The sequence below is a fragment of the Anomaloglossus baeobatrachus genome, chromosome 2, assembly GCF_048569485.1.
Source record: "Anomaloglossus baeobatrachus isolate aAnoBae1 chromosome 2, aAnoBae1.hap1, whole genome shotgun sequence".
Classification (NCBI taxonomy): Eukaryota; Metazoa; Chordata; class Amphibia; order Anura; family Aromobatidae; genus Anomaloglossus; species Anomaloglossus baeobatrachus.
In genome coordinates, this window is record NC_134354.1 from 665,103,347 (window position 1) to 665,129,890 (window position 26,544).

At 45.7% G+C, this 26,544-nt stretch overlaps 1 protein-coding gene across 2 annotated transcripts in view; it reads left to right on the forward strand.

Moving 5' to 3' along the window:
* The window catches only part of LOC142290511 (solute carrier family 26 member 10-like), a 159,720-nt gene that overhangs the window by 110,216 nt on the left and 22,960 nt on the right, over positions 1-26,544 (forward strand). The window contains exons 13-17 of one of the 2 annotated variants that reach the window (XM_075334471.1): positions 6,019-6,198; positions 8,568-8,628; positions 17,177-17,256; positions 18,127-18,181; positions 24,046-24,152. In XM_075334471.1, coding sequence (XP_075190586.1) covers positions 6,019-6,198; positions 8,568-8,628; positions 17,177-17,256; positions 18,127-18,181; positions 24,046-24,152 — 483 coding nt within the window. The remainder of the gene's footprint in view (positions 1-6,018; positions 6,199-8,567; positions 8,629-17,176; positions 17,257-18,126; positions 18,182-24,045; positions 24,153-26,544) is intronic. The other variant, XM_075334472.1, reaches the window with a different exon arrangement.

Genomic DNA, 26,544 nt, shown 5'->3' on the forward strand with positions numbered 1-26,544 from the left:
TAGAAAGACAAGGAGAAACGCTGTAGTTTTCTTCTAGAATCTTGTATTAAGTACAAAGTATAGGCAGGTGAAAATGAATAATCTGTACAAGGTTGCAGACATGTCTCTTCAGTAATGGTTCCTCTAGACTAAACTGAAGGAGAAGGGAGGAGCTTTCTATACAGAAGCCAACTAAGGGAGGAACATAGGGACAAACTTCATACAGTCTAATCTACCTAGTAACAATAAGGAATTTCCTGATAGGAGGAAAAATATGCAATGCAAGAAATATAAACAACAGGTTGTTCTCATTCATGGGACACAACACTCCCCGTCTGAAATCATATGATTTCACAAGTCCTTCTACGACGTAAGGAGTCGATCCTGTCCCTCGATGTCACGAAACCTGTAACGAGAAAAGAGACAAACACAAAAAATGCAACGGTAATGCACTGAATTCAAGTCCATGCTTTGTTGATGACGCATTGTCCTTGCGTAAAAAATGTAAAAGTAGAAAAATGTAAAAAATGAATCCAAGTTCAACAAACCCATCTTCAGATTGGGGAAGCCGCAAACATGCCAACTCTTCCTCCAACCCAATAATCCAACGGTAAAGTTTTAATCCAAAGGAAAAGTTCAAGGTTCATTGGACACGGACAAGGTTCAGTGTCTCCGTACAGCAGGGGTAAGGAAAGGTACGCTCCCCGCCGTGGCAGTGTCCAACGACATAGTTAGTTCATGTAACGTCCTCCTTTGGTAACAGTAGCACGAGTTCGGTGACTGGACGAATCACACACATGTGCCAGCCGTGGCACGTTGAAAACTTGTAGTCGGTGAAACAGTGAGCAATGTGAATAAGACAAGCTACGGCTCGTACCTCAGATGACCAACTTGAGAAGCGCTCGAAGCGATGAGGTCTCAACTTCTGTTTTGATCTCACTGAAGTGTAGCGAGCGGAGACGACTGGTCTAATTTCCTTGTCGGATTCTGGTTCCACCAGCTCGTACATGTTGCCAGCATAGTTATCGCAGGTCTCCTCGTATAAGATGCTTGGAGGTGTCAGCCACATGTTGTCGCTGAGTTTGGACGTAGCAGTGAGTCTCGTTCCTCGGTCGACTGGGTTTTGTTCGGTGGGAATGTGGTGCCACTGTTCGGCATGATCTCTGTCGAGGATATTTTGCGCAATCTCGACAAAGCGTTTCTCCATCTCTGGTTGTCTTTTCAAGGTGCGTTTTAGAGAGGAGGACCTTGCGGTTGCTTGCTGGGAGTTGTTTTGCAACCTTGGCTTTGGAGACCGAAAGGGTAATGGGGCTACCCAACTGTTAGAGTCATTTTGAGAGAACTCTTTATCCATAATCTTTATGAATTCTTCGTCTTCTCTCATCGGAGCCAATTTGTTGTCTTCGTTTGTAGACTCGAACGCTGTTGACCCGAAGTCGTCATCCCAGAGATGATATGCGTCCGCGCAGTCGGGAGGCTGCTGTCGCCACCTGGTGTCACTCAGCCTCTCTTTCACCCCGTAGTGATGCGGACATGGTTGAAAGTGAGTGCCGCGACCGTTTGGGAGCATGTGCGTCTTGTAGGAGGAGATCGCGTCGGGACTCTTCATTTTGCCTACGCAGACGTTTCCTATGATCACCCAGCCTAAGTCGTAGCGCTGAGCGAATGGCGCATCGTGTGGCCCGTTGATGTGTTGGCATACTTTGTGTAGCCGGAGGATGTCCCTTCCAATCAGAATCAGGATTTTTGCACTATGATCAAGAGGTGGGATCTTGCTGGCGATAGTTCTCAGGTGAGGGTGGTGAAGAGCTACCTCAGGTGTCGGAATCTCTTCCTGGTTAGCCAGTATCTGATTGCACTCGACGAGTGTCGGTAGAGGTATCTCTACGGTATTTTCAAGAGATGTTACCACGAGACCACTGGCTCTTCTTCCGCAAGCTTCTGAGATGCCGCTGCAAGTACCTAGTGTATAAGGGTAGGCATTTCCTTTTAAGCCGAACAAGTCGAAGAGTTCAGACCTGGCAAGTGACCTGTTACTCTGGTCGTCCAGGATGCTGTACACCTTCACGGCCCTTTCTGGGTGACCTTTGGGATATACCCTTACTAGGCATATTTTCGCACAAGACTTGTCCCAGAGATCTTCTCCGCAGACTGCGGTGCACGAGGAGGATACTGTGAGGTGGTTTGCAGCTTGGCCTGTACTCTCCCCGCCATGACTTGTGGTAGGAGAAGGTGTAGGTGCAGGATCAGGCTGAGATGGGTGCAGCACTTGTACGTGATCTGTGCTGTCACACTCCATGCACTTAATTGTAACCTTACAGTCCTTGGCAAGGTGTTCTGTAGAGGCACAACACCTGAAACATATCCCAAACCCTTTCAAGAGTTCCTTTCGATCTTGAAGGGGTTTCTTCCTGAAGCCAATGCACTTCTTCAGGGGGTGTGGCAGCTTGTGAATTGGACACTGGCGGTTTGGATTTTCTGCCTTCCCGCCTTCATTGCCCTTGTCTGGTTCTGACGTTGGTGTAGGTGGTAGAATGTCGGTCTTCTTGACTGATACTGGGCCCCTACGTTTTCTGTCATTTTGATGAGGGCTCTCATATCCGGGAGCTGGTGAAGTGGAGCCGGTGGGTTCTCCACAGGTCAAGCTGGGGTCTGCCCTACGTTCTGCGATGCCGTTGATGAACTCGCAGAAGTAGGAGAATGGAGGGAAGGAGACTTGGTGCTCTTTTTTATAGTTTGTTCCTACCGTGGTCCACCTTTCCTGCACGTTGTAAGGTAACTTGGCGACTATGGGTTTCACCCCACGAGCGGTGTCCAGGTAGCTGAGGCCAGGTAGGTGTGTGTCTGTTTTGGCCAGCTGGAGCTCAGACAGCAGGTTGCTGAGTTCCTGGTACTTTGAAGCATCCTTGCCAGATATTTTGGGAAGGTCGTATAGTTGTTTCAGCAATGCATCTTCAATTGCTTCAGGACTGCCGAAGCCTTTCTCTAGTCTGTCCCATGCGGTTGCGAGACTAGTTGTTGGGTCGCTGATGTAGATGGATCTGAGTCTCTTGATTCTCTCAGTAGACCGTGACCCTAGCCACCTGATTAGCAAGTCCAGCTCTTCAGCAGCCGTAATGCCAAGGTCACGCGTTGCAGTTTTGAAGGCACACTTGCACCCTCTGTAGTTTTCAGGCTGGTCGTCATACTTTGTGAGACCGGTGTTGGTGAGTTCTCGGCGGATCATGTACCTCGCAAAGTCGGACATCTCTGATCTTTCCGACGTTGGGGGCACATTTGCTGACTGCGTGGTGCTGGTTGCGTGATTCGTAGCTTCGTGGTTCGGGAACATGGGAAAGTACGGAGTGGCGTGGGCGTTTAGACCAGTGATCGGTTTGGTGTGTACAATCTCTGTTGTATACGGGGCTGGAACTACATAGTTGTTGGGAGTGTAGCGCCTTGCCGGCATGTTACGTTGCATGTAGACATGGGCATACGTAGGTTGCTGATGCGCAGGGTGTGGCTGTGCATTGGAATATGAAGCTGGTTCAGGCTTGAAAGTCTGATGTGCATTGGACTGACCTGGAAGGCTGTACGCTGTAGGTGGATCAGTGTCTTGAGGCTCTGGAGAAGTGTTAGCACTGACGGGAATGTTGATGGTAGTTGGCAGTTCGTCGGCTTGGCTCAGCACGTAATCTCTTGTACGCTTAAGTGAGTCTTCTGTGTCGAGATAACACAAACTGGCGCTGCCTTCTTGGCTCCCACGCAGAGCTTGCTCAAAGACTTTTAGCCTTGCCATGGCCGCCACATGTTCACATTCCTTCTGTAGGGCTTCAATTTCTGCTTCCTTGCGTGCAGATTCTGCTTTCATCTCTGCTTCCTTGCGTGCAGATTCTGCTTTCATCTCTGCTTCCTTGCGTGCAGATTCTGCTTTCATCTCTGTTTCTCTCTGGGCGAAGATGGCGTGTACTTTGTTGTTTCTGCTTCAGCGCGCGCCTTTATGAGCTGCTCGCTGAGGGTTGAGTACCTTGATGAGCCTGATTTGAGTGAGCGCCTTGAGCTCTTAATGGACCTGGATTTGTAAGATGCCGCTCCTGACATTTGCGCAATTTTTGCTTCAGTCTCGCTCACAATGTCGCACACGGTGCGGTCTCATTCAGCATTAAGCTGTTGAAAGTCCTGGAGTTCTTTTTGAGACTCAGACGTATTTGATCTCAGCAGGGTAGAGGAATATTTTTTACAAATCTCTTTGTAAGACCGGTATGCTGAGTACAGTTGTTCAAGGGCTCCCTCTGATGGTAGCTCATGAGCACTGGGCGCAGATAAAAGAGTCACTTGTTTTTGCACTCTTTGCCACAATAATGCTGTGTGGGTGTGCAGTTCACTTTTGGCTGTTTCTAGGTTCTCTTTAACCTTCCATGTTGGTCTGATAAACTGCTTAGATCTTTCACTGTAATTTAAGTGTGAGTCCATGTCTTACTCTTGTTGCTTTAAAGCAGGTAGTGAGAGAGCTCTCTTTGACTCCATCAGGAATGGTGAATGCTGCTCTGCACTGGTTGTCAGGGAAACCAATACAATGTTGCAATCTCTGCAGCCAGCAGTCTGTGTTTACAGGATGTATTTGCAAAGTCTCTGGCTGCAATTTACAATTAGTTTATGGGTGATTCTTGGTTTATAGCTGCACACAGTTCTGATAACAGGTTAATACTTTACAGGGCACTTTGTCTGAAGCTGCTATAAAGTTTTATGCTGTGGCTTGTTATCAGCCCCTTGGGGTAATCCTTTCTCTGGATTGTATGCAGTATAGCACTCCTGGAAACAGGTTCTTTACTGATATATGTATACTAATCCCGGTCACAGCTAGTCCTTTTCACTATTCTGTCTCTTCCTGGTAGCAATGAATCCAACCGCTCTAATTATCAGTCCCTTAGATAACTGTATGATTTTACTCACTCTACCGGCTTCCACAGATAGTGTTAACTCAGCCCAACGATGACTCGTAGAAAGACCAGGAGAAACGCTGTAGTTTTCTTCTAGAATCTTGTATTAAGTACAAAGTATAGGCAGGTGAAAAGGAATAATCTGTACAGGGTTGCAGACATGTCTCTTCAGCAATGGTTCTTCTAGACTAAACTGAAGGAGAAGGGAGGAGCTTTCTATACAGAAGCCAACTAAGTGAGGAACATAGGGACAAACTTCATAAAGTCTAATCTACCTAGTAACAATAAGGAATTTCCTGATAGGAGGAAAAATATGCAATGCAAGAAATATAAACAACAGGTTGTTCTCATTCATGGGACACAACAATTTCACACGGACCGCACATGGACCGCACGGATGTGACCCATGGGACACGCACCGGAGAAAACACACGTGTCTGTGAATTAAAATTAATTTCTATACTCACCTTCTCCAGAACTGCTGTCTCTGCCGCTGCTGAAGCAGCAGCAGCGGGGAATCGTCAGGGCTGGAGACCACAGATCAGCACCACAGACAGCAATGCCAGGGACAGGTGAGTAGAAAGTTCCCATTCTCCGTGTGTTATCACAGATAACACACGGAGAACACACATGTGCCATAAACACGGCACATGGAGGGCAATATGCACCTTCGACACGTCTGTGAAAAACGTGCATGATTTTCATGGACATGTGAAAGAAACCTAACATTGTGCATGACCATGACATGAACTTTAGAGTAATTTCTATGTGACCAGTTTTTAGAAATGACTAAACATGTAAGTAAAAAATCAACTAATACAAAGAAAATAATACTGAAGTCTTGTATTTGGATGGAGTCACCTTTCTGAATACATATGGTCTTTAACCAAATTATACAGTAACATATTCTTCTACACTGGAGACGGACGCCATCCAAACCACAATTAGAGCAATACAATCACACACGACAAGAATACTGCATTCCGCTGCCAATAACACATCTTGCAAACAATGGCATATTTTAGCTATAAATTTCCAAGTTCTTAAGCCAAAAAAAAAAACTGCCTGCAGGATCCACTGCCAAGAATTATAGACCCTTTGTCTCCGTTCTTGTTTTCAGTGTTTTGAAATCCCAGGCGTGAAGATCCTGTCTTATAACGCCCCAATCTACTATGGCAATAGGGACATCTTTAAGGAAACAATGAGAAGGATCGTGGGGCTGACACAGGAAAAGATAAGGAGGAGGGAGAAAGCATTAAAAGCCATGGAACAAGGCCAGAAGATGAGCGTCTCTGTTGTTGTAAGCTTATTTTGTTGTGTATGCATATAGACACTAAACACCGAGTCTGCCACTGAGTGACAGAATCAGCAGAAATTAAAGGAGTGGTCCAGCACCTAAAATCCTTTCTAAATATCTATCTTCACACCCTAACCATTTTTGTAATTTGCTTTATTATACACTACCCTACACTTCTCTCTGTCAAATTAATCCCTATATGTATTTTTTAATGTACTTCAAGTGACGTTTCATTTGAGAGGGGTCTCAAGTGTGATGTCACAGGAGGCTGGGGCTGCACTCACTCCCTGCAGCGTCTATCACCCCTTCAGACCCGAATACGTTTGAAAACTTGAGCGCTGTGAATGGGGCAGAAGAGTGCACTTCAGTCCCCGTCCCGACGTACAGTGGCGTGATGAGGTCAGCACACTGTTTTTGGGAAAAACCCTTCCCAGGGCTACAGTTTGTTTACAAAACAAAAAAAGTATCTGTTGCTGCTTTGTCTGTTATTGTCTACATCACTGATGTCATGTCGCAAGCACTGCAGCAAATCACTGAGCTCAGCAATCCTGTCCAAGTTAACTTCATGAGTCGTTGAGAGCCACAGAGTTCACTGATTGCCTGCAGCGCTGTTGATGTAATATCAGGGCTGCAGCGAATAACAGACAGACTTTTGGGCATTAAGGCAATTTCTCTCATGATCTGACCCAAAGAGCTATACTTAGGGGTACTTTGCACGCTGTGACATCGCAGGCCGATGCTGCGATGCCGAGCGCGATAGTCCCCGCCCCCGTCGCAGCAGCGATATCCTTGTGATAGCTGCCGTAGTGAACATTATCGCTACGGCAGCTTCACATGGACTCACCTGTCCTGCGACCGTCGCTCTGGCCGGCGACCTGCCTCCTTGTTAAGGGGGCGGGTCGTGTGGCGTCATAGTGACGTCACACGCCAGGCGGCCAATCGGAGCGGAGGGGCGGAGATGAGTGGGATGTAAACATCCCGCCCATCTCCTTCCTTCCGCATATCCTACGGAAGCCGCGGTGACGCCGGTAGGAGATGTTCCTCGCTCCTGCGGCTTCACACACAGCGATGTGTGCTGCCGCAGGAGCGAGGAACAACATCGGACCGTCGCATCAGCGTAATCATGGATTACGCCGACGCTGCACCGATGATACGATTACAACGCTTTTGCGCTCGTTAAGCGTATCATCGAGCCTTTACACACTACGATGTCGCATGCGATGTCGGAAGTGCGTCATTTTCAATTTGACCCCACCAACATCGCACCTGCGATGTCGTAGTGTGCAAAGCCCGCCTCAGGATATGTTCATATCACACAGATATAGATTTTTGAGAGGATTTTACTCCAAAATCCACATTAAGAACTACTTCTTATACTCTATGAGTAAGGTTCTTATTTATTTTAATGTGTAAGGTTCTTATTTATTTTAATGTCTTAATGGGAAAACACTTCTGTAGTACACATGTTGCTGTTTCTGTCATGTGATTCTTTTTTAGTGTCAATTCTTGAGACTTTTCTGCGTAAGAAAAAAGTTCAAAATCTGGGCACTAAATAAATTAAAGTGGAAAAAACACAAAAAACACATAAAAAGCAGAAAATAAATGTAAAAACATAGCAAGATATAAAAAAAATCTGTGTGAACATACTCTTTAGGTTTAAGTCACCAAATATGGTGGATTGCTGTTGAGAAGCATAATTCATCCTGAGTAGTTCCTTGCCGAATATTGTACTATTCTCTCCTCCTGAGTAAAGTGGTCACTTTGCAGGACACTGTGAAATATGGAAAAAAATGATATCATGCCTGATTTGATAGTTTAAAGGATTACTCCAGAGTTTTGTTTGTTTTTTTTTTAGTTTTTTCACTGGAGTGGTGCTTCTAACAAACGTTCCCTGACCTCAGTCTTATACCTACCTGCCGCCGTCTTCATCTTCTATCCGTGCACCTTGGTCTTCTGCAGTTTGTGACCTGCCAGCAGCTCCAGTGTTTCATGGAGCGAGACGGAGGTCACTCTTCAATACAAGTCTATGAGAGCCTCATACAGGCCTGGTTCTGGCTCTTACAGACTTGCATTAAGAGCTTATGACGTAACTTCTGACTTTCAGCACAAGAAGGCTCTGGAGGACCGGAGTGGCATCAGTAAAAAGTGAAGACGCCGGAGTGTGGGTATAGTACCTTAGATTAAAAGCACCACTCCAACGCTAAACAAAAAAGGCTGGAGTGGTGCTTTAAGTAAATGTAAATTAGCAGGAATAATAAAGTAATTAATGAATTGTAATGAGTAAGAACCCTACGGTGCTTTATATCAAATTTGGAGAGAAGCCCGACATATACACTTTTATGATTTTTATTTAAATGTATTTTATATCATAGGATACAGGAATTGCAAACCCGGTTTATCATCCAGAAGGCTGCAACATAAAGCTAGAACAAGGTGCAGTAACGTTTATTCATAACTTCATGTGAAATTGATGTTTGCACTACACAATAAAATAAACCAATGATGCTGCCTGGGTGCTATACAGGAGTAGAAATCAGCAATAAATGCACAGTCTGTAAAAATAGGAACCTTCTGTTCACTCTCTATAAGAAAACAAATGCATCTAATGTTTATGAAGCTACAAGAGTTGGTGTAGATCACGAATGGGCAACCTGAGAGACCATGACTGTTGTGGAGGACAATAGGCTGAAATTAATTTTCGCTAATATTTAGATTAATATATTAATTATTATTTTATATTAATTATATCACTTAATATTGAGCAGAATTAGGTATGCTGGCACCCCACTATATACTGTATGAATCCACACACAATCTCCTATATACAGTATAAGTCCTCACATAGCCTCCTTATTCATAGTATGAGCCCTCACATAGTCTCCTTATTGAATGTTCTCTGTGAAAGGAACAAAATTATATTCTTGCGATACCTTTTAATGGCTAACTAAAATAAAATAAAGTGATGTTACAAAGCAAGCTTTCCAGACATCTCAGGTCCCTTCATCAGGCATGGTATAACAAAATATCTGAAGAAACACAAATATATGCACAAACAGAGCAGAGGGATGGCTAATAAAAGACATTTAACACTAGAACTACTGAGGTAGTCATTTTGACTACTTTGCACCATGTATTTCTATATAGGTGTCACGAGTCCAGTAGTTCTAGTGTTAAATAAACAAACACTGAGCTTAAGCCCCCTTTACACGCTACAATATATCTTACGATGTGTCGGCGGGGTCACGTCGTAAGTGACGCACATCCGGCATTGTAAGGTACATTGTAGTGTGTGACAGGTACGTGCGATTGCGATTGAACGAAAATCCGTTCATCGCATGCACGTCGTTCATTCCTCATGGATTGAATGTGCGGTTGTGCAATGTTCCCGAGGCTGCACACATCGCAGTGTGTGACACCCCGGGAACATTGAACGACAGCTTACTTGCATCCGCGGCTCCCGGCGACAATGCGGAAGGAAGGAAGTGGGCGGGATGTTTACGTCCCGCTCATCTCCGCCCCTCTGCTTCTATTGGCCGGCTGCCGCGTGACGTCAATGTGACGCCGAACGTCCCTCCCACTCCAGGAAGTGGACGTTCGTCGCCCACTTCGAGGTCGTATGGACGGGTAAGTACGTGTGACGGGGGATAATCGTTTGTGCGGCACATTCAACAAATTGAACGTGCCGCACATACGATGGGGGCGTTTACGATCGCATACGATATCATATGCGAAATCGTAACATGTAAAGCAGGCTTTAGTCTCCTTATACATAGTATCAGCCCTCACTTAGTTTCCTTATTCATGGTAAGAGCCCTCACATAGCCTCCTTATACATAGTATGAGCCCTCACATAGTCTCCTTATTCATGGTAAGAGCCCTCACATAGCCTCCTTATACATAGTATGAACACTCACATAGTCTCCTTACACATAGTATAAGCCCTCACATAGGCTCCTTATACATGGTATAAGCCCTCACATAATCTCCTTATACATGGTATGAAACCTCACATAGGATCCTTATTCATGGTATGAGCCCTCACATAGCCTTCTTGTACATGGTATGAGCCCTCACATAGCCTCCATATACAAGGCATGAGCCCTCACATAGCCTTCTTATTCATGGTAAGAGCCCTCACATAGCCTCCTTATACATAGTATGAACACTCACATAGTCTCCTTACACATAGTATGAGCCCTCACATACGCTCCTTACACATAGTATGAGCCCTCACATAGGCTCCTTATACATGGTATGAGCCCTCACATAATCTCCTTATACATGGTATGAGCCCTCACATAATCTCCTTATACATGGTATGAAACCTCACATAGGATCCTTATTCATGGTATGAGCCCTCACATAGCCTTCTTGTACATGGTATGAGCCCTCACATTGCCTCCATATACAAGGCATGAGCCCTCACATAGCCTTCTTATTCATGGTAAGAGCCCTCACATAGCCTCCTTATACATAGTATGAACACTCACATAGTCTCCTTACACATAGTATGAGCCCTCACATAGGCTCCTTATACATGGTATGAGCCCTCACATAATCTCCTTATACATGGTATGAGCCCTCACATAATCTCCCTATACATGGTATGAAACCTCACATAGGATCCTTATTCATGGTATGAGCCCTCATATAGCCTTCTTATACATAGTATGAGCCCTCACATAATCTCCTTATACATGGGATGAGTGTACCGCCCCCGTGCCAGCGGCAGAGCCGCTCGGATTCGGAGCCGCAGTGGCTCGAGGGGTCTCCGGATCCGGGGGGGCCTCACGGACACTCGAATTAAAAAGAAGAGGGGGATGAGATATATACAGGGGGGATTTTGGAAAGTTCGTGACGCCACCCATGGTGTGTGGTAAGATGTTTAACCCCTCCGTGGGTAGGGGGTTTGTGTCCTGGGGCCCGTTGGTGATGGATGGTGTTTGGGTGCTGTTGGGGATAGGTGCAGGGGGTTTCCAATGTACTCACTCAGTCCCAGAATAACCACACCGACAGCTTGTAATCCAAAGTTCTGAGCACCACCGTAGTCTGCGGAGAGCACGCCTGGATCCGTGCCCCTGGTGTTGTTGTTGGTCTGTGGCCCTATCCCTGGCATCTTAGTCTCAATTGGACCCGTTGGTATGAAACTCTCCAGGTCCCGCTCACCCGTATGGCTAACAGAGTGAACTTGCTCTCAGGGTTCACGCATAGCATTTCTTTGGACTGTAGTGGGAAAGTCCTATCCTATCGGTGCACTAGTACCCCGATTTTGGAGCAGGTTGGGGAGGACACTTGAAGTCTTCACCCCCGTCAGGTAAATTACTGGAACTCGTGAAGCTACTTTCCAGCCTAGGGTCCACGTACCCCATCGTGCCCTGGCTCCTGCCCAGTGATAGCTCAAGGCCGAAGGCTGCCCTCCTCGGCAGTCCGTGCCCCTTGACACTGTCCCCTGTGACCGGGGTTCCAGCTCCTACAGGGCCCAGACCAACGTCTGCCACCTAGGATACAGAAACTCTCCTCCATGGCCTCTCCTCACGAGAGCCACATCACCTCCTCTCTCCTCTCCACTCAACTCTCTATGCTTCACTCATCTGACACTGTCCTCACTTTCTCCTCACCAATCCCCCATGTGGGCGGCCCTATTCCCATCAGGCCCCACAATGGTTTGTCTGGTAGGTTCAAGTGGGAAGTGTTCCTAGGATTTTTATTGGACTAGCTGTTAACAACACCAGTGAACTGGGATCCGTTAACCAAGGAAGGTAGATACTGTGCGGGAGGGCAGATTGCACAATAACCTGTGACGACCTGATAGGCAAGGGCGTCACATTCCCCCTTGGTTAAACGTAGCTCATCCGTGAGCTACAGAATAACAGAGGTTTATTTTGTTTGGCTGGAACTGAAAAGAAGATAGGTTAACATACTTTTATTTTAACGGGTCCATCCCACACAAGGGAGGTAATGCACTTAACGTAAGCAAAATACCACTTCAGAGTTTGTCGCCCAGCCATGGGACGCTAGCCGTTTTACTGGTAACGGAGGCTCAACCTACTCCGTGGCAGCCCCTTCCTGCGACAGTCCAGTCCCAACATCCCGGATCCCAATAATCCGCCACCCAAACAACCTATTCCCCCTGGAAAACTAAAATGTCCGTGACCGGGTTAAGGTCCCGAGTGTTGTGATTTTGACGACTCTGGCTGGCACAGGAGGTGCAACTATTATACAAGTTTGTGTTGGTCACGCCAGTCCTGTGACCGTGGTCCATTTTTACTTAAAATATATAAAACCTTTTAACGGAGTCCATGTACCGGTGTACATGCTTTGGCAATTTGTTTAGAAAATCAGGAAACTTTCACTCTTTTCATTAAAAACTGGTTGATTCACTAACATTTTCTATATGAAAAATAACAAACTGTGGAAAATAATAAACGAAACACAGATACCTAACATTCTATGGCATCGCACCTGTTAATACTGTAGCATTTAACAATCTAATAATAGATTGTCGGATCCCGTAGCCATGCTTCTTTGCAGCTACGCGCTACTGATGCCAACATATACCCTTCCTCAAACATCACATGCATGGTTACCTCCACGGCATACCAGCCCCGCTCTCCGCAATGCCGGGTATAGGTAACCATCTCCTCAGGCTAAAGGTTACGCTCTGGATGGCCCCACGGAAGGTGCTGCGCCACATCCCGTCGAGACACATGCACCCCCACTGTGAGGCCTGCTTCACGGATGAACCCCCATCCTTGCTTGGGGTCAAACAGCTCCACAAGGCCACGGCACCGTGGCCCTTTTACTCGGGAAGCAGCGCTCCGCTCCTTATCTGCTCCTTTTCCTCTCGATCACGGGCGGCAAGCTCCCGTCTTCGCCGGTCTCGGGTTGCAATTTTGGATTGTAACTGGTATTGCTGTCATTCCCAGTAGGGGGCTTCAGCGTCCAGCCACAGCTCCCTATCTGGCTCTGGCTTGATTTGAACTCTGGCGGTCCCAACATCCGTCGGGATGCCGTGCAGTAGCGGAACTGGCAGACATCTTGGTTCCGCTCCCACTGGTGTAGACTGATGAACCGACTGCTCCGCAGCCAGAGTTGCAGGGCCCGGGTGCTCCGCCTCTGAGGACGGACCCGGTGATGCAGCCGGGTCTGGTCTGGCCGGTGTCTGGGGGACCGCTGCCGTTGCTGGAATAAGGGCCTTGCTCCGGATTTCTGCAGCTGGAGACTCTGGTAGATACACTGAAGGTTCCGCTGCCGGGGTTGGTGGGGGCAGCTCGGCGTCCGCTGAGGACGGGGTAGTCGGCTGTGGAGCGCTCACCGCGAGCGGGGACGGTCCGGATCCCTCAGCCACTTTGGCCGAATTTGTGCAATCAGCAGGGACTGGGTAACCGCTTACCCTCTCTTCACGTGGGATTTCGATCTCACAGGCTTACACCGCCACCGCCAGGCTCCTCATCTCTTCCCTCCAGTGGTTCAGAATGAAGAGGAATTGCGTCCGCATCCTCCAGCATAGCTGCTCAGTCTCACTCCGCCATCTTGCCACTGCGTTTTCCAGGAACGTTGTGACAGAGTCCTGGCGTCCCACTCCACTTACGCTAGTAACACATTCTGGCCCGCCCCTCGGTCGTTTTGCAGCACTCACTCGCCGACCGTGGCCCTCTGGGAACTTCCGGTACCGGCCTCTTCAGGAAGATGAGGGACAGGGCTTAATCTTTGCGCGCTTTCTCTGAGAAAATGGCGTTTTGGCACGAAAAAATGGCGGAAAATGGCGTAATTAGCGGGAAACAGAATTTTGACTCACAGTCTTCGGCTTTCAAGGTGCACGTCACCCAGGTAAGTGGGTCCTGCTCGTATCCTGTTCGTGACGCCAGGGAGGTGTACCGCCCCCGTGCCAGCAGCCGAGTCACTCGGTTCCGGAGCCGCAGTGGCTCGAGGGGTCTCCAGATCCGGGGGGTCCTTGCGGACACTCAAATTAAGAAGAAGAGGTGGGATGAGATATATACAGGGGGGATTTTGGAAAGTTCGTGACGCCACCCACGGTGCATGGTAAGATGGAGTACCACCGCTGCCGTTGGGGGTCCCAGTGACGATGGTGCAGCAGCCTAATGTTTAACCCCTCCGTGGGTAGGGGGTTCATGTCTCGGGGCCCGTTGGTGATGGATAGTGTTTGGGAGCCGTTGGGGATAGGTGCAGGGGGTTACCAATGTACTCACGCAGTCCCAGAATAACCACACCGACAGCTTATAAACAAAAGTTCTGAGCACCACCGTAGTCTGCGGAGAGCACGCCTGGATCCGTGCCCCTGGTGTTGTTGTTGGTCTGTGGGCCTATCCCTGGCACCTTAGTCTCAATTGGACCCGTTGGTATGAAACTCTCCGGGTCCTGCTCACCCGTATGACTAACGGAGTGAGCTTGCTCTCAGGGTTCACGCGTAGGATTTCTTTGGACTGTAGTGGGAAAGTCCTATCCCATCGGTGTGCTAGTACCCCAATTTTGGAGCGGGTTGGGGATGACACTTGAAGTATTCACCCCCGTCGGGTAAATAACTGGAACGCGTGAAGCTACTTTCCAGCCTAGGGTCCACGTACCGCGTCGTGCCCTGGCCCCTGCCCGGTGATAGCTCAAGGCTCCCTGCGACTGGGGTTCCAGCTTTTACCAGGCCCAGACCAACGTCTGCCACCTAGGATACAGGAGCTCTCCTATGTGGCCTCTCCTCACAAGAGCCACTTCATCTCCTCTCTACTCTTCACTCAAGTCTCAACTCCCCACTCAACTGACACTGTCCTCACTTTCTCCTCACCAACCCCCCATGTGGGCGGCCCTATTCCTTTCAGGCCCCGCAATGGTGTGTCTGGTAGGTTCAAGCGGGAAGTGTTCCTAGGATATTAATTGGACTAGCTGTTAATGTGGCGCCCCTGAGGCTTCCGTCACCACAGAGGTACTGCACCTCAGCCAGAGGTGTGCTATCCCATTCTGAGTAGGAAGGGGGTCATCTACCGGTTCACAGACAAAACCTGTACACACCAATTGTTAGGACACACACCGGGTCAGGGTTTAAGGCAGGCACTCCATTAATGCTGAGAGTAGTGACCAGTATACCTGGTTATGGGGCCTGAAGTCCCATTCGCTGGCCTAAGAAGGGGGTGGAGCCTAGCAAGGGAGTGTGTGGGAGGAGTCAGGAGAGTAGTGAGAGGAACCAGTTAGTTCAAGTTCAGTCAGAGAGAGATGAGGGAGAGAGAGAGAGTCGAGGAGTGTGTGAGGTAGGCTGTCAATAAAGTGACAGCGGACAGAAAGACCAAGACAGACGGAGGTTCCTGGTGAAGATCTTGGGGTCTTGCTAGGCCCAGGTGACACAGATAGAAGGGATTCCAGGGTGCCATGGAAGTACGAACGTCCCTTGGACCTGTTCCACTAGAAATACCGGGTGGAGGGATCAAGCTGCAACACAGGGACGGTCCCTAGGCAGAAAGAAGGAAGACATTACTTTCAGCGAAAAGGCCCGGGAGATCGCTTCAGGTGCCCGAGACCATAACCTGCCACAGATTACCTGCAAGGGGAAGCAATAGAAGACCTAGGTCAGCCACCCTTTGGAGAGGCTCGGTGGCGGAGGCACAGGACAGCCTAGTGCAGTTCGGCGCTAGCGAGACAGCCAGAAAGGACACATTGAGGGGTGCACCGGTACTGACCCTTGAACTACTCGGGATCGGCGGAGGCCCATGACGGCGGATCCTGGCATACCGCGGGTAACCGGTCAGCTGCAGTGTTGAATAGTGTGAGTGAGTAAACATTTTGACTGCAAGCCCTGTGTCGTCTGCTTTGTCTCGCACCTCATCAGTAAACACCATAGACTTTACCAAAGGTTGCCCCGGGGTACCCACTCCACCTGTGGGGAGCAAGAAACACCTCAGCTGCCACAACATCAGCCCCGGAGGTCCCTTCCAGCATTTCAGCAACTGCGGCTCTATAGCCGCACAATTCCACAGGTGGCATCACGAATTTCAATAAACTACAACTCCCATCATCAATTAGGGAAAGCAGAGCAGTACAAATGGACCTCATTGAAAGTAAACGGCAACAACTTCAATAGGTATAAGCACCCAGAGAAAGGCAGAAGTCTTTAGATTTGCCTAAATATCCATATATCCCACGGTCAAAAACTAGCAGTAAAGAGCTCTATAGTGAACATAGATATTTATTTAGACAGCAAGTACATGGGATATAAAAAAATTATCAAAACATTAATAACAGGAATTTGACAAGGAAAGGTGAAAGAATCCCCATGTGGGGCCACATGCAAAATAGTATACAAAATAGCTTCCCGGTAAGAAAGGTGCTGAGTGGTAAAAACCAAGCATACATATGGAGCAAAATAGCAGAAAGATACTTTAGTAAATAAGCTGAACAACGTCAGAGATCTGCATGCTAAAAATACAGTGAGCTAAAAGTATCACAGCAGCACAGAGTACCAATACAGGGGAGCTTACCAAGGTGAAGTTGATCGCATGTGGACACACATGGGGACAAGTTCCAACACGTGTTTCGTGTGACTTCCTCAGGGGACCTGAGGGTGGAGGGTTTTGTTGGCTCGATGTAACCCTGTGAGGGTTGGTGTTATGTGGGGGCCTATTTTGTGTGTGACCGCCTGGCGGCGCCAGGGCGTCACATTGGCAGTGGGGAGCCGGGTTTTAATCTGCATGACATTAGCAGTGCCGCCCTGTCTACAGATCAGAGTAGAAAATAAGCCTCCACCCTGTTCACGAAGTCATTGTATCGCCAGCAGGAGCAGTCTGTGATCACTATGTGCTGGTGGTAAATGGCACCAAGCACAACAGGCAGGTAGGAAGCAACTACCTGCCTGTTAGTGCTTAGGAATATTTTTTTTAAAAAAAAGTCCTGGATACACCTTTTATCTTGATATGTTCACCAGCTATTTAGTTTATAGAGTAAGATAAAATTGCAGTAAATTTACTTTTTTTTTCTACAGACACTGAAATTAAGTCACTTATCATTGATTGCAGTGGGATTATATTTATTGACATTGCTGGGGCTCGTCTTTTTATACAGGTCAGTTGATGATTGATTATTTCGATTTAAGTATAAATCATTCATTTGGCTAAAAACACATGAGTATATATATATATATATATATATATATATATATATATATATATACAGACAATTTTAGATTTGCATGATTATCCATACAGTATTTGCTTTTCTATATTCCCCCATTAAAAAATGGATATTGAAACAATTTTCAAAATACACATACGTGGTATCAACACGTCCATAAAGGTGCTATCTATCAAAATCAGCTCAGTGCAGCTGCCCCTGGTCTTTGTGGACAGGCTGCAGTAGTGATGTCAAGACTACGGTGCAAGTGACCACTGTAGATAATGGGTTTAGGGTGATGTGGTAGTAGTGGGCACAAGACCGCTGAGCCCTGTGTTTGGTTGTAGAGGACAAAAGGATGTAAATGACCACAGCTGTATAGAGCCACCACTACAGGAAATGTCAGTGAATAAAGTAAGTACACTGCTCCCCATAACCAGGAGATCACATTACCCTAAAAACTAAGCAAAGAGATGGTAGTCAAATAAAACTTTGAGGACATGTTGGCTTTCCTGACATGTTTGCTTTTGTAAGTATTGGCATTCCCATTGATAACTCCAAAAATGTTTGTGGGACATCTTTTTAACTTTTTAACACCATTCCTCCTCTAATACTTATCAGATAGTAGCAAGTATATTAGGAAACATTGAGACGAATGGTTCAGTCCCCTTCAAATTTGATTCCACGCATTACATTCAGGTTTACACAATTACTGAGATCATTTTATGGCATTAGCAATATTGAAAATTTTGTGAATGTCTCTGATTTTTGCAGAAATATCTTGAATCAAAATTACTACCATGTTTTCTTCATATTATTTAGATGTGTGTTGAGTGTCAGAAGGCTGGCATGCATTTACTTCTTGCTGGATGCAACGGTGAGCATCTACTCGCTTTATTTCTTCTAATTCTTCATGTAGTAATGTAAAGTGAAATTACACAGCGAAATTACACAGAAGATTACTATTTACATGTTTTAATTGTATCACAAGCTTAACTGAACATGATTTACCCATATATCTACAGCGGGTGAAATAAGGATTGAAGATGTCACCAATTTTCTAAGTAAATATATTTCTAACCAGATGTTGATAACAACCCATCCAATCCACACAAGCAAATTAATCAAACCATAAATGTTCATAAATTAAGTTAAGTTATGTGTAAACATAAGAAATAACACAGGGAAAAAGTATTGAAGACATGAATAAAAAGAAGTGCAAAATGCCTTTAAAAGTCATGACACCAGCTGAACACTATAAGCTTTTATAAAGGTATCCTGCCACCTAGTGAAAAATAATATCAGCTGGTTTACCTGCTCACTTATAAAAAGGTGTCTCATTACCAAGGTGCCACACAAGAAACATCTCATAATGGGTAAAACCAGTGAGCTATCTCACGGCCTTTGCATCCCTATTGTTGAAAATCATACTGATCGCTTTGGTTATAGATGCATTTCTAAACTACTAAAGGTTCCTGTAAGCACTGTTGGGGTCATGATCCTGAAGTGGAAAGAACATCACTTCACCATAAACCGGCCACGACCAGGTGCTCCCTGCAAAATTACAGATAGAGGATTGAAAAGAATTATAAGAAGAGTTCTCCAAGACCAAGGACCCTGTGGAGAACAACAGAAAGACCTGAAGTCAGCAGGTAAAATTGTTTCAAAGAAAAAAATAAGTGATGCACTCAACCTCCATTGCCTTTTTGCACGCTCACCATGCAAAACTCCATTGCTGAACAAAAAGCATGGTCAAGCACGTTTAACGTTTGCTCAAAAACATTTAGACAAGCATGTGAAATACTAGGAAAATATTGTCTGGTCAGATGAGACCAAAATTGAACTCTTTGGTTGTCATACTATCAGGTTTGGTAGGCAAAAGGCACTGCACTTCATTCCAAAAATACCATATCAACAGTGAAGTTTGGAGCTGGAAACATGGTGTAGGTATTTTCACTGACAAAATTCACATAATTGAAGTAAGAACGAATGGACAAATGTACCAAGACATTCTTGATTAAAATCTGCTTCTATCTAGAAGGATGATGTAGATCAAATGAGGGTGGACATTTCAGGAAGACAATGATCCCAAACACACAAAAAAGAAAACTTTCAATTGGTTTCAGAGAAAGAAAATAAAGCTGCTAGAATGACCCAGCCAATCACCTGATCTTAATCAGGACATTTGTGGTAGGAACTAAAGCTCAGAGTTCATAGAAGGAGCCCACGGAACTTTCAGGATTTGAAAAGTATTTGAGTGGAGGAATGGATCAAATTCACACATGAACAATGCATGCAACTAGTTTTTCCACACAGGAGGAGTCTTGAAGCTGTCATCAGCAAGAAAGGCTTTTGTACTAATTATTAAATAAATTTCAATAAGCGGGATCAATACTTTTTTCCTTTGTTATATCTGATTATTACACATCATTAAATTTATGGACAGCTATGGTTTGGTTTCTTTGCCTTTGTGGATTGGAATTGTTGTTACCAACATCTGGTGAGAATTTCATGTCAATATCACCTTTAGAAATATATTTACTTAGAAAGTCGATGACGTGTTCAATACTTATTTCACCCACTTTACATATATAAATATACATTTGCATCTCAATAAATTAGAATACATCAAAAAGTTCATTTATTTCAGTAATTAAATACAAAAAGGGAAATGCACATATAATATAGAGTTATTACACACAGAGGGATATATCTCTATATATAATATAGAGTTATTACATACAGCCAGATCTATTTCAAATGTTTATTTCTGTTAATGTTGATGATTATGGCTTACAGCCAATGAAAACCCGAAAGTCATTACCTCAGAAAATTAGATTATATAAGAACAACTGAAAAAAATATTTTAAACTCAGTAATGTTGGCGCCTACTGAAAAGTCTGTACAGTAAATGCGTCAATACTTGGTTGGGGTTTCTTTTGCATGAATTACTGTATCAATGCGGCGTGGCATGGAGGCAATCAGCCTGTGGCACTGCTGAGGTGTTATGGAAGCCCAGGTTGCTTTGATATCAGCCTTCAGCTCATCTGTATTGTTGGTTCTGGTGTCTCTCATCTTCCTCTTGACAATACTCCATGGTTTAGGTCAGGTGAGTTTGCTGGCCAATCAAGCACAGTGGTACTGTGGTTATTAAACTAGGTATGGGTACTTTAGGTATGGCAGTGTGGACAGGTACCAATTCCTGCTGGAAAATGAAATTTCCATCTCCAAAAAGCTTGTCGGCAGAGGGAAGCATGAAGTGCTCTAAATTTCCTGGTAGAAGGTGACTTTGGCTGACTTTGGTCTTGATAAAACACAGTGGACCTACATCAGCAGATTACATGGCACCCAAACCATTACTGATTGGAAACTGCACTCTAGACCTCAAGCAGCTTGGATTGTGGCCTCTCCACTCTTCCTCCAGACTCTGGGACCTTGATTTCCAAAAGAAATGCAAAATTTACTTTCATCTGATAACAACACCTTGGTCCACTGAGCAACAGTCCAGTTCTTTTTCTCCTTGGCCCAGGTAAGACGCTTCTGGTATTGTCTATTGGTCATGAGTGGCTTGACACAAGAAATTCGACAGCTGTAGCTCCTGTCCTGGATACGTCTGTGTGTGGTGGCTCTTGAAGCAGCAGCAGTCCACTCCTTGTGAATCTCCCCAAAATATTTGAATGGCCTTTTCTTAACAATCCTATCAAGGCTGCAGTTATTCCGGTTGCTTGTGCACTTTTCTACTCAACTTTCCATTAATATGCTTGGATACAGCACTCTATAAACAGCCAGCTTCTTTAGCAATGACCTTTTGTGGCTTACCCTCCTTGTGCAGCGTGTCTATGACTGCATTCTGGACATCTGTCAAGTCTTCCCCATGATTGTGTAGCCTACTGAACAAGACTAATGGACCATTTTAAATGCTTAAGAAGCCTTTACAGGTGTTTTCTGGTAATTAGTCTAATTTTCTGAAATAATGACTTTTGGGTTTTCATTGGCTGTAAGCCATAATCATCAACATTAACAGAAAAAAACACTTGAAATAGATCCCTCTGTGTGTAATGACTCTATATAATATTTGTTTCCATTTTTGTATTGAATTACTGAAATAAATTAACTTTTTGATGATGTTCTACTTTATTGTGATGCACTTATATATATATATATATATATATATATATATATATATATTCACTATGTTGTAATTTTGATTATTTTTGATGATTAATTTTATTACTGATATAGAAATGACAATACCATGCCCCCTAAGGAACATATAAACTGGAGAACATGTTTGTTGATAACCTAAAATGTCTGTAGGGTGAGACATAGATTGTACATAGTGAAAAATAAAATAATAATAATAATAATAATAATAATGATAATAACAATAATAATAATATAAACCAATTGGAATTAAGGGTATAGTATTTTTAATAATGTTTTTCAAAATGTTTTTCAAATGGGGGAAGTGTAAAAGCAATGTAGTTAGCAGTGTATTGCCTTCATAGATTGAATTGTATAGGAAGTCCTTAGGGCGGCTTTTTTGCACGTTGCAACATCGCACGTGCAATGTCGGTGGGGTCAAATCGAAAGTGACGCACATCCGGCGTCACTTTCGACATCGTAGTGTGTAAATCCTAGATGATACGATTAACGATTGCAAAAGCGTCGTTATTGTATCATCGGTGTATTCTCCGACATTTCCATAATGCCGGTGCAGAGACAGGTACGATGTAGTCCCTCGTTCCTGCGGCAGCACACATCGCTGTGTGTAAAGCCGCAGGAGCGAGGAACATCTCCTACCTGCCTCCCGGCTGCAATGAGAAGGAAGGAGGTGGGCGGGATGTTTTCATCCTGCTCATCTCCGCCCCTCCGCCGCTATTGGCCGCCTACCGTGTGACGTCGCTATGATGCCGCACGACCCGCCCCCTTAGCGACGGTCGCAGGGCAGGTGAGTGCATGTGAAGCTACGCCAGCTATCACAAGATATCGTACCTGCGACAGGGGCGGGGACTATCGCACTCGACATCGCAGCATCGGCTTGCGATGTCGTAATGTGCAAAGCCCGCCTTAAAGCTATGACTAGCAGGGACCTGCACTACCAGGTTGAGGAAGTTAAATTTTGCACAGCTGGGGAGCATAGAAGGTGATTCAAAGGCTCCACTACGGGAGCACTTAAAGTGCCGATGTAAAGTCTTTGATGCTTAACCCCCGGCTGTCTGGAGAGAAGTCTGGAATAGGGGATCCGGGGCAAATCAGGGATCCTGCGTCTGATCTGCTTGGTGCGCGCTGCAGGGAAAGAGGACGCTCCGGCTGGCAGCGTTGCCTCAAAGAAGCGTGGAATTTCCCTGAGAAAAAAGGATTATCCCTTCGTAATGCTTAGGAAGTTTGAGTCTGTCAGGCCACTGTAGCATCTTTGTGACGTCACACGCCGAGGTTACCTGGAATCACTCACGCTTGTTTGAGGCAACACTGCCAGCCGGAGCATCCTCATTCCCTGCAGCGCTCACTGAGTAGATCAGATGTAGGATCGCTGATGTGCCCCGGATGGATGAGCAGCGTCAGTGGATGATCTCACTCACCTCTCCGCTGCCATCTTCGCCCGGCGCTGGATTTCGACTCAGTACGCATGACCCCAGAGTTTTTGTCATGAGCACTATGAAGCCGTGTGTATGCGTCCTGGCTTCAAACTCAAGTAGTGCAAATGACCAGAAGTTCGGGACTATGCACACTGAGCCGAAATTCAGTGTCAGGCTGCGATGGCAGATGGGGAGGTGAGTGAGATCATCCTCTGACGCTGCACATTCATTAGTAACTAATGCCCAGGGGACTAGTCCCCACGCTAATTAGCATATGATAAAAGATCTTTAGAAATACTTTTTCTAAAGATCCCTTTATCTATGCTAGTGTATACAGGGATGGTTAGGCAGGGATTAGCAATGTGTATCCAGAACTGCTTGTGGTTCTGGGTGCATATTGGACCTGACAGGTCCCCTTTAAGTTTCTTTTATTGGCCCATTTTACCTGAGGAGAACAAGCTTCCTAATAATTCTGCACACCTTGATAGAGGGTATTGATATCTTTAGGCCTCTCCACCCCTCATTACAGAAATACACATCCTCCAATATGCATTCAAGTTTATACTGCAGTTGGAAAATTTACATAACATAATGATATGGTCAAAATACTCATGTGCCTAATAATTCTGCACCCAGTGTATACAGTGTGTCCACCCATTTCCTGTCCACCGCCATTAACTTGAGAACGTCGGCAGCTATAGGCATAGAAGTGGTGTCTAGATATAGTAAAGTAGCCATGCACTATGCAATGAAACCACCTATAGCGCATGCTAGGTGTTGATTCGTATTGAATAAATGATGGCTTACAATTTTTAATTCTCTTTTTTCTCTATCTTGTTCCGTTTTCGAGATAAAAATTCTAACTCCGTTGTTTTCCACCAGGTGGCATTATAGATGGTCTCATTGCGTAGCGCATGGCTACTTTACTATACCTAGACACCACTTCTATGCCTATAGCTGCCGCCGTTCTCAAGTTAATGGCGGTGGACAGGATATGGATGGACACACTGTATATAGGGATTTTCAAGAATACTGGTGTTTCAGCATGTCTTTTTTTGGCGTTTAAAACACTGGAAAAAGAACTTTGTTGCCATAAAGTGCATTTTTTTTATTTTGCATATACTGTAAATACTTAAATGGATTGTTCTTTTTTGCTTTCTAGCTAAAGTACTTAGAACATTGGTCTCTATTGGCATCATGGATCATCTTAGTGAACAGCAAGTCTTTGTAACTGTGCACGATGCTGCATGTTATGCTGAACAGAACAATGTAAGGAATTCATTTTGGCATGAATGTATTATGGATGTGTACCACCCCGTGCTCGGCGGCAACCGAGCCGCTCTGATCCGGGCTCGCTGGTGGGTGGCTCGAGCGTCTCCGGACCCAGGTGCCTTTGGTCCACTTCGATCTGAAAGGGGGGCTTGTGCTTTTAGGGGGATGTAGGTGTAAAGCCGGAGCCGTGTTTGAGTTCGTGATGCCACCCACGGGATGTTGTGAAGGTAGGCACCACCGCTGCAGTTACGGGGGCACCCGGGGAAGATGTTATGCAACAAGTTGTTAACCCCTCCGTGGGCAGGGATGGTGGCCCCGGGACCCGTTGGTGTAGTAGTTGGGCAGTGCAGGGAGGTGCGCGGCCAGAGGGCACTGTTGTACTCACAGTTAGTAACGTACACGAGTCTCTGGTAAACCAAGTTGATGGCGGTCGGTGCCCGCAGCCGGCTGCGTCTGGTCCCCCACCAGGTTGGTGGTCTCTGCCTTTCTCCTGCACCGTGTTGTGTATTTGTGGGCTACTTGCGCTTCAGCGTTGGAAGTCCGCTCCCCGGCTATGTGGATGTCGGGAGAGCCCATTTGGCCGCAGACGCTGGCCCGTGGGATCTCTCTGCCTGTGCGGTGGCTTTCTATCCCCCTCATTGGGCTGTTGTCTTCAGTCGGGACTTTGGGTGCGAAAGGATCTATAGTCCAGACCGCAATCAGTTAATTAACTCAGTCCAGTGGCTTTTGGACCTTGTTTCAGGGTCTGAGTACCCCCCTTTGTGCTCCGGTTTCCGAGTCGGTTCCCCAGGTCGGTACCAGCGGGCCACTACCCTGTCCCGGTCCACCACGGTTCTACCGAGCCGTATTCCCGTTTCCTGCAGGCTGAGGCCACCGTATGCCTCCTAGCCAAAGGTGCCCGGGCTCCAACCCTGGTACCTGTCAGTTAGTTGCAGACCTGACACACAGGCCTGCTTCCACTCTACTTCACCTCCTAAACTAATCTGTCCTGTGTTTCCTGCCTCAGGCTCTCTGAACTCCTCGGTGGGCGGAGCCAGATGCCTGGCTCCGCCCCCTGGTGTGACCTTCAAGCTCTGAGGGAGGTGACCAGGTTTTAATGGTAGGCTGATGACACCTTTTTAGGGGACAGGTGTTGTGCGGGGCTCTAACTGTGACTACCTGGCTAGTCCAGGGCGTCACAGCAGGAAGTAAAAAGTATCCATATACTGTATATAAAACAAGAGAGTGCACAAAAAGCTGGTGTGAGCAATCACATAATTTCAAAAAGAAACACGATGCACCAGTTAGGAAAATATAAACACAAGCATCTTTAAGAACTAGTTCAAGACCAGGACATTTACCTGCATACCTGACCTTGGTGGGTTTTATACATGCACTTTAAAGAGCTGTAATTGTTTTCTTGTTGGGATATCCAAATACTTTTTGCGACTTATAAATTATTTTTCATTTTTATGTCATCATTGTATTCTCTTTGTTATTTTTATTTTTTGGGTGATATCAGTGAGAAAATAAGTGAAATATCTGTCTGTTTTTCGATTTTTTTTTCCTGATTACAAAGTACCACTAAAATACACTTAATAATTGTTCCACATTTTGTAACAAAATCTTCAATATATCGCAAACTAGTAACTTGGATTAATAGTGGCTTTTTCTTTTTGTTTCTTTTCTTTTTTTTACCTGCTTTTATTTTCTTTTTATGTATTTATTTTATTTATTTCTCACATTATGCCCCCCACAAGGTCATAAAAACATTGCAATATTTAAATATTTTTTTTATGTTTTCCCCTGTAACTGGAGCTGATATAATTAAAAGTAACAGGGGAATTTCAGCCTCCAGGCCACAAAACATAACTGACGACATCTCCTAGATCTCAACAGCGCCTGCTCCCTCCCTACACCCAGTGATCACACAACCACTGTGTCTGGAGGAGGGAGTGCCTAAATATATTTCCTTGGCTTTCTCTGCTATTTTAATGTTCCCTCAAACTTATCTGCTTCTTGGTGCTTACCATACCTTTTTAGTATTTTTGGTTATTTTGTTCGATTTAGTCTGGAGTCACAATTGCCAGTGACTCATGTAAGTCTCCCATCGCTTCACCCTGCTTGGCCAGCCACTCTCCCGACAGGAATGTATTAGCTGCATTGTAATACATGAAGCTGAGACGCTCCTGTCTGGATAACGGCAGACCGTGCAGGGTGATGCGATGTTAGACTCGCTTGAGTTACTCAGAAGTGTAACTCCTGCCTTAAGCACATGCAGAAGAAACTCAGATTATGAGTAACCCGGTGTGCGAGCATTTCGCTATACAAGCAAAGCTTGCTGCAAATTTGTAACTCTGTTTGCGAGCATGCTTTGCTATACGAGCAAATACTCACCGCACACACTTCC